This window comes from Pipistrellus kuhlii, unplaced genomic scaffold, assembly GCF_014108245.1.
Source record: "Pipistrellus kuhlii isolate mPipKuh1 unplaced genomic scaffold, mPipKuh1.p scaffold_m20_p_4, whole genome shotgun sequence".
NCBI lineage: Eukaryota > Metazoa > Chordata > Mammalia > Chiroptera > Vespertilionidae > Pipistrellus > Pipistrellus kuhlii.
The window spans coordinates 73,304,500-73,313,128 of record NW_023425540.1 but is presented as its reverse complement, the minus strand read 5'-3'; the positions used below and the strand labels follow the sequence as shown (position 1 = coordinate 73,313,128).

The window sequence follows — 8,629 nt, the reverse complement described above, 5'->3', positions numbered from 1 at the left end:
AGGTGCCTGCCTCTCCCCATCCCCATCCCCACACAGAAGCTCGCAGCCCCACACAGTTAGGCAGCCTGGGCATCCGTGGCCGGGCCGAGGAGGAGGCACTGCCCTGAGGGACGGGGCATCCCCAGGAGGATCTCGGAGGACGCAGCCTTGCCCTGTCATCGCCCTGATCCGGTCAGTGCTTCTCCACTGGGGAAGTGAGGGGCAGGAGCCAGCGAGGCTGACCGCTGACCCCCCGCCCCAGGCATCAGCCGCCCAGCTGAGGTGGCCAGAGGCGTTCCCACTCACTGGGCACCCCTCCTGCCACACCAGTTTCCCACGCCTCCTCTGGGCGAGGGGACATCCCCCTCACAGAGGTGGCAGCTCCCCGGTGAGCCAGCCTGTCCGAGGACACCAGCCAGGCCAGGCAGGGCTAGAGCAGCAACGAGGGGCCTGCCTGGCCTGGCGTGGCCTGGGGGCTCTGCTGGCTGGGGGCTCAGTGTGCTGTCTAGAAAAGGCATTTCTAAGGAACACGGAGAAGGTGCCCTCCCAGGGGCCTGGCCCTCCTGTCCCTGTAGAGCACATCTGCATCTCCCTGACGGGACAGACGAGAGAAACCCAGAGGTCCCTGCATTGAGTCCCCAGGGGCGTCGCACCCCTCAGGAGCCTCCGCCCAGGGAACTGGAAATCTCCCAGCAGCCCCCTCCTCAATACCACCGCCTCCTGACCCTCCCCACCCCTTCCACCAGACCCTGGAAGTGTGGCGGGAGATCAGGGATGAGGGCGGAGCAAAGGCCCCTTATCCTCCAGCTTCAGGCCCCACATCCACTCAGGGGCTCCAGCTCCGGACGCCGAGTCAGGAGGACACGGCAGCTGCACGGGGCAGAGGTCGAAGGTCAAAGCAGCTGCCAGGAGGCCCAGCCAAACGAGGCCTCTGGGTGGATAGCAGCCCCCGGACCCCCCTGAGGGCAGGGGCGAGCAGGCCCGTTACCCTGTTGGGGGCTGGGCCTCCCGCAGCCTCCTCCTAACCTCGTCCTGGCAAAGCAGCTGGGGAGAGGGACAGAGGGACCGGCACGGTCTGGCCTGGGCGGGGAGGCTGGCCGGGGGAGCGGGCTGAGGCGCTGAGCACTAATGGGTTATGTCAGGCGAGTGCTCTGGGGAGGGGGCCGCGCCTCTCGGCTCTGGCAGCCCCACCTGGGGCCCGCGCCCAAGAGCCGGAGCCTGGACAGAGATGCTGGCGTGGGTCTGAGTGCAGGATGAGGGCTTGGAGAGGGGCTGCTGGGCCCGAGCGAAGAGCCTCGTCTAGCCCTGATGGCCAGGAAAGCGAGGGAGGATGATCCCCCACCCCGTCAGGCCCCTGTGGGGTGGAAAACACAGAGACCCCCTCCATGGACCGGGGTCCCCAGGAGAGAGGCTGCAGGTCCTGTCAAAGCATCCATGTGGCTTGGCTTGGTGGGGAGCAGAGTCCTGGGGTCCATCCCTAAGCTTCAGGAGGGCCCTCTCATGCCCCCCACTTTCACTCCTGCCCAGAGCCCCACCCAGGGCTCCATCCCAGGTCAAGGACTCTGGCTCCTCACCCCGCACTCTCGCTGCTCGGCCCGGGGTTTGCCCAGCAGCCCCCATCCTGCAAGCTGCACAGTGAGAGCCCCTCACACGCCTCCGCTCTGGGGTCGGGAGGGTCAGGAGTGGGGGTTGGAGGCGGGAGATGGAAAGGAGCCCCTCTCTCAGGGCTGTGGGCTCAGGGCTTGAATGGGAGCTCACACGTGCAGACTGGGGGCTCAGTGCAAAGGGAGGTCAGCGAAAGGCCAGGGACGGAGCCTGGGACTGAGGAGGGGGCCCCTCGCAGTCACCGCAGGGCGGCCAGGGCCCTGTGTGTCTTGGCCCAGCAGGACCCCTAGGCCGCCAGGTATGTAACAATTCCAGCCATTTCCTGCCCTATTAATGAGAAAGGGGCTGATATAAATACACGCTCAGCATAAATAAATACAGGCCAGGCCCCGGCTGCATAGCAGACAGATTGCGTGGAGCTGCTGGCCAGCCCTCCAGCCAGTTCCCCCCCACCCTGCCCCCGTCCCCTCACCTCCCCGCCGCCGTCCAGGGCCCCTTCACACTCAAAGGCCTGAGACAGACAGGCTGACCGCCCTCACCTTTGACCTCAGAGCGGGGTCCCTGTAGCCCCTGGGGAGGCTGCAGGCCCAGGAGAGGGGGCGGGGCTCCCCGGGCTCCCAGGCCTGGAGCAGGTGCTGCTGGGGCACAGACGAGGCAGCAGCCCAGGAGGCCCAGGTGCCGTGCTGGTGCCTGTTCACAGGTGCGGGCACTGAGGCTCACGGAGGTAAGGAGCCAGCCCACGGTCACACAGCCAGAAGGTTGTGGGTCCAGGATTCAAAGCCTGAGGCTTTCTGATCCCGAGGCCTCTGATCTGCCCACTGTGTGCAAGGGGCAGAGTCTCTCCCCTTCCTTCCTCCCCAGCCCCAGCCCCAGGACTCCAGGGTCCTCTGGGCCTGGACGCATATGTTTTATGGAACCAGAGCTCAGCTCCTATAAGGGCCCTGCCCACAGATCTGCACACGCAGGCCTGGCGCCTCCCCAGCCCCAGACCAACTCCTAGCCAGGGCGCTCAGGACATTGAGGTCTCTCAAATGCTGACTGTCTCATCAGAGGTCACCTGGTCAACCCACACTGCCCAGACGTGGAAACTGAGGGCCAGCGGGGTCGGAGCCTTATCTAAGGTCACAGAGACAGGGCAGAGCCACAGAGCCCAAGTCTCCTCCGGCCTCTGGCTCAGCGTGGGGAGGGCCGCATCCTGACACCAGCCTCTCCTGCTCAGGGCTGCCCCAGCTCTCCAGCCTGCACACTGCTCGGGGCAGACTCAGGCGTCAGCCTGTGCCCCAGAACCCAGCCTGGAAAGACATGCAGGACACAGTGGACATTGTTTTCTTCAAGCTGAGAACCAGAGAATAAGGAAACATTTTTACCTTAATGTCTCTGTATCTTTGGTTGTTGCTTATTTTAATTCAGTAGAAGTAAAAGATAGCAGTATCACATGCACGGCCCAGAACCTCCCGGCTGGTCCTGGCCTTCAGCCCAACCTCCAGCTCATCTTGCCTCCAGTCCTCTCTTCCCATGCACCCCCCTTCCCCCTTTGAGGCCTTTCTCCACCTGCCCCTCTCTCCCTCCCTCCCTCAGGCCCTGCAGGCCCCAGGTTGTCAAGCACCAGCTTGGTCCCTGGCAGTGCAAGGCCCTCCAGCTCCCCATGCTGCACTGGGGCGTTCCCCACCCCCAGGCGCACACTCCTGCACCCAGCGTGCCCAGTAAGCTGGGGGTGTGTCCTGGAATCCCGGTGTGTCCGCTCCTTCCCCAGACCGTACAGAGCCCTCCCAGCAGGTGCTCTGCCTCACTGGCCAGACCGGAGGCCTTTGCAGGGCTCCCCACAAGGACAGGCTGGGACTGCTCCTCGGACTTGGAGGAAGGGCCTGGAAATTCACTGCACACCCACCCTGGGCCACCTGCAGGTCCCTATGGGAGACAGGGCAGAAACCCGGCCCTAACTTCCCTGGGAGCCAGAATGGAGACGGAGGCCGGGACCGGTTTGGCTCAATGGATAGAGCGTCGGCTTGGGGACTGAAGGGTCCCGGGTTCGATTCCGGTCAAGGGCATGTGCTTGGTTGCGGGCATGTTCCCGGTGGGGGGTGTGCAAGAGGCAGCTGATCGATGACTCTCTCTCATCGATGTTTCTAACTCTCTATCGCTCTCCCTTCCTCTCTGTATAAAATCAATAAAATGTATTTAAAAAAAAAAAAAAAGAATGGAGACGGAGAAGCAAGGCAGAGCTCTTTGGAGCATCCTCCCGTCCTCACACCACCCTCAGGCTTGGGAGGGAGCGGAGGTTGATTGCTAACTCTCAAGAAATCATCCCTTCCCCCCACTTTACCATATCACTCACCTCAGTGGTGTCGGGGGATTTGACCCACTGCAGCCTGAACTCTCCTAGCTGTATGAGCCCTCCCTCAGCAAGACTGGGCAGCTAGGGGTGAGTGCTGAGAAAATGATGTTTCCCTCTTTCAGGAGGGAATGGACATATGAATCTGTGAATGGATTTGTGAGTATGCGGATGGGTAGACAGGCTGAAGGATGGATGGATGGATGGATGGATGGATGGATGGATGGATGGATCTGTTGATGGATTTGTGGGTAAGGAGGTGAATGAATGGGTAGACAGGAGAGTAGATAAGCTGAGGATGGAAGGATGAAGCGTTGAGTGGGTGGGCGGGTGGGTGGACATTTGGATGGATGGGTGAGTGAGAATTAAGTGGCTAAGTGTGTAAATGAATGGGTGGGTTAGCTACAGACTGACTCAGGAATAACTACTCCTCAAAGGAATTTTCTAAATCTCTGAAATGTGAGGCCCTGGCACCCCCCAAAGGCCAGAGTCTCTAACTACCCCTCTCCTCTAACACACCAGATACCATGGGACGGGGCCTGGAGAAAGTGAGGGCTTCTGGGAAACAAACATCTGGGGTCCAGTGCTGGCTTTTCCCCTGATTCACTCTGGGCCCTTGGGATTGTGCCACCTTCTGAGGCTCGATTTTCCTTATCTGGAAAAGGGTGCTGATCAAACCTGATGCCTGTATCACTATGAGATCTAAACAAAATCACGCGTGTAAAGTGTCTGAGATGGTTATCTGGCATGTATCGGGTGATCAAGGAACATGATTTCCTTCCCAGAGGCAGCCCTCGGGCACGCATGCAGGCACCCATACGCATACATACACATGCGCACGCACACATATGTGCACACACATCCCTCCAGCCCCATGAGGCCCTAGATCAGACAAGACCAGGAGAGGCAGATGAAGACACGTTTATTCACCAACGGTCTCGCGTTCTGGCAGGACTGGCCCGGCCTTGAGAACCAGAGACTCAAAGAACGGGGACTCAAACAGAGACTGGGCTTCCTGGGGCTCGGCCTCCTGGGCCTGGGCCAGCTGGGCCGTGTGCTCAAAGGCGGCCTGCAGCAGGTGGGAAGCCAGGCAGGTGGACCAGGTGACCAGATAGGCCAGGCGCCAGGCGGTAGCCTCGATCGTGCTCTCCACACACCCGTACAGACGCTTCGTCAGCGCCAGCAGCCCCAGGACAACCTGGTTCTCCAACAGAGCCTGGAGGGACGGAGAGGATGGGCAGGGGGCCACCACACGCTCACAGGACCGCACTGCCCGACGGCTAGCCCGCTAGCCCAGCCCCGGTCATGCCCAGCCCCCCAGGCCTGCCCCCGGCAGCCTGCCCTGTGCCCTGCCACCCACCTTGCCGGGCAGCCAGCCCAGACTGCAGCAGTGGGCCTTCCACAGCAGCCGGCAGGAGAGCAGCAGCAGCAGCAAGGCGGCCAGCATGAGGCTGTGCAGACACGACAGAAGCAGGTCCACCCAGGTGGCCGCGGAGAGACCCAGCTGCTCCCAGGCACCCGGCTGCTTCGGGTCCAGGCCCAGGGCCCGGGCACAGCCCAGCATTCCCGCCCACACGAGCCTGGGCACCCTCAGCGCCAGCCACACAGGGACCTCCAACAGCGCCCGCCCGGCCCGCAGGACCGAGCCCACCGGGCAGGCGGGGAGCCCGGGCTGTGGGTGGGCTGGCCGGCTGCAGGAGCCCTGGGCCTGCTGGAGCAGCCCGGACAGCCAGTGGTTGAAGAGGATGATCTTGAGGAGCAGAACGTTGTAGAGGTGGACCCGGTTCTGGACCAGCTGCGGGGAAAGGGGAGACCGTGGTCAGCCATCGCCACTCTGTGGGGGCAGGAGCCCTCCCTGAGTGTTATTGTGGGGGTTGGGGCTGCCAGGTCACCTTAAGCCAGGACCCCTTCCTCTCGAGGCCTCAGATACCCCACATATAAGAATGGTCTTTGCCGCCGAAACCGGTTTGGCTCAGTGGATAGAGCATCAGCCTGTGGACTGAAGGGTCCCGGGTTTGATTCCGGTCAAGGGCATGTACCTTGGTTGTGGGCACATCCCCAGTAGGGGGTGTGCAGGAGGCAGCTGATCAATGGTTCTCTCTCATTGATGTTTCTAACTCTCTATCCCTCTCTCTTACTCTCTGTAAAAAATCAGTATATATATTTAAAAAAAAAAAAAAAAAAAAAAAAAAAGAATGGTCTTTATCTGTTCACTTCTAAGGAGTCCATTCTCTTAGAAAGTGTCTCCTCTTACATGCGGTTCTCTCTCTTGTGGGTTTAAATAATTATTTCTAAAACTTCAGACTGAAGGAGATTGACGATGATGATAATGTCGATGACATAGGAGTGACCATTCCCCTCAGCCCTCTAATCCTGTAGGATCTGAATCTGTTGCTTCTCGGTGCCATGAGCACAGCTGGTAGCAAAGGGCAGTGTCTTTCGGGGCAGAGAGTGTGAGGCGTGGGGGACAGGGACGGAAGGAATGACTGACCCGCTGAGAGGGGTGAAGGAGAGGGAGGAAGCTAGGGTGATGTCCATATTTCTGTCCTGGGGGACAGGGTGGACATGATGTCTCCCTCCATTGGGAGGCAGTGAGGTTGGATGGGGAAAGAGCTCTGAAGCCCCCAGTCCCTGAGTAACACCAGCCCACCAACCTGGACCCCGTGTGTCCTTGTCCACAGGACCATCTGGAGCCCTAAGTGGTGGGGTGAGAGGGAGCAATCTGGGGTTGACGGTATGCCCTCCCATGTTGGGGGCCGGCAGAGCCGAGGGGATGGAGCTGTGCTGAGAAAGGAAGGGAACACATGGGTCCACCTACAGAAGGAATTAGGATGGGGCAGGAAATAGCATCTGCCCCCACCCCCGCCCCCACCAGCTGATAGTGCTGAAACCAGGGAGGGGAGCAGCCTCCTAGATCCCACATGACCTATAAGGTCCCTTAAAGCAGAGAAAGTGGAGGCTCAGAGAGGTAGAATAATTTGCCCAAAGTCACACAGCTGAAGAGCAGAGTAGCCAAGATTCAAAGCCAACTGCCCTCTCCTCCTGCTACACCACGTCCTCAGCAGCCCCCACAGGGACCCTCTTCTCATAACTCAGCCCCCGGAGCAGCTGGAGCTCAGAGACGTGGGCCCAGGCATCAGCATCTGCATGTCTTCAAACGATGAAAGGGGCCTGGCTGGCGGGGGTCAGTGGGTAAGCTGAGGTCACAGCTCAATTCCCGGTCAGAGCACATGCCCTGAGTGTGGGCTCCATCCCCAGAGTGGGCCATGCGGGAGGCAGCGGATCAGTGGTTCTCATCATGGACGTTTCTCTCTCTCTCTTTCCCTCTCCCTTCCTCTCTGTAAGAAATCAATAAAGCCGAAACCGGTTGGCTCAGTGGATAGAGCATTGGCCTGCGGACTGAAGGGTCCTGGGTTTGATTCTGGTCGGGGGCATGTACCTTGGTTGAGGGTACATCCCCAGTGAGGGGAGTGCAGGAGGCAGCTTATTGATGACTCTCTCTCATCGATGTTTCTAACTCTCTACTCTGTATCTCTCTCCCTTCCTCTCCGTAAAAAAATCAATAAAATATATATTTTTTCAATCAATAAAATGTTTAAAAAATAAAATAAATATATATTATATATATAATATATAAATTTAGCTGGATGGGAAAGGCAATGCTTGTCCCACAGGAGTAATTCTCTAGAGCAGTGTTTCCCAAAGTGTGGTGCGTACCCCAGGGGTATGGGAAGAGTTTGGTGGGGGTACGCGTTGCACCGTGCTTAGCTGCGCCTAATACATCCTTTTTTTTTTTTTGACGAGGGGTACTCAGCGTTACGAAAATTATAGAAGGGGTACACACATGTCACAAGTTTGGGAAACACTGCTCCAGAGGAAATGCCGGCCCTGTGCTCTGGGGCGGGCTCCTAGGAGCTGTCAGATTATCCAGGAGGCAGGCAGTCACCCAGCCCCCCTGCTCAGCAGCTCCCAGGGAGCTTTGACCCAAGCCCTCCCCCCTCTACCCCCGACCCCACTGACCAGCACAGACAGCTTCACCAGCAGCAGCAGAATCCCCATCAGGCTGGGTCTGGAAGGAGGGACAGCTTCCGCGTCCAGCCTCCTGCGCCTCCTCCAGCTGGGAGAGGCAGGTGACCTCACAGACACCAGAGGGCAGGGCCAGGTTACCATGGGGACCCCGCTGCCACAAGAGAATCACCTGCTTCCCTCCCCTTCCCTGCACCAAAACTGGGGTGTTTGTCTGCCTCGTCCTGTCCACCTCCCATTGGAGACTGCTCCCAGGGACATCAGCTCCCCAGACGGAGGGCTCAGGGCCTGCAGCAGGCAGCGGAGCAGACAGAGGGGCGGACAGAAACAGGTGTGCCTCCCCACATTCTTCCAACTTCCCACCTATCCAAGGCCGGGAAATAAAAACCTGTACCTCAGGGCCGTGGTGACAGGACGCTGAGAGGCAGAGGGGACTGAGCATGCTCAGCTGCCCAAACCCCCACACCCATTCATTCCTGCATTTTACTGAAGGTTGGTCCCCAGTCACAACGCAGGGGGTGAGGTTGTGACCTTTATCCTCGGATCTCAGGGACACTTCAGCGGTGTGACAGAACAGAAAGGCTTCGTCTGCCGCGCTAGCAGAACCGCACACGGAACAGGACACTGAACATGGAGAACTGCCGTGGAGAAATAGCGGCTCTTTTTTATTATGAATGGAGACACCCC

The 8,629-nt window shown here is 59.4% G+C and overlaps 1 protein-coding gene across 1 annotated transcript; it reads right to left on the bottom strand.

The window, feature by feature from the left end:
• Positions 1–4,829: 4,829 nt before the first annotated feature.
• TMEM270 (transmembrane protein 270) lies at positions 4,830–8,395 on the bottom strand. Its single transcript, XM_036409796.2, has 3 exons — positions 7,937–8,395; positions 5,277–5,711; positions 4,830–5,132 (listed from the first exon to the last, which is right to left on the bottom strand). The coding sequence occupies exons 1-3, from the start codon at positions 8,084–8,086 to the stop codon at positions 4,839–4,841; spliced, it is 879 nt and encodes a 292-aa protein (XP_036265689.2). The 5' UTR covers positions 8,087–8,395; the 3' UTR covers positions 4,830–4,838.
• Between the last annotated feature and the right edge of the window lie 234 nt (positions 8,396–8,629).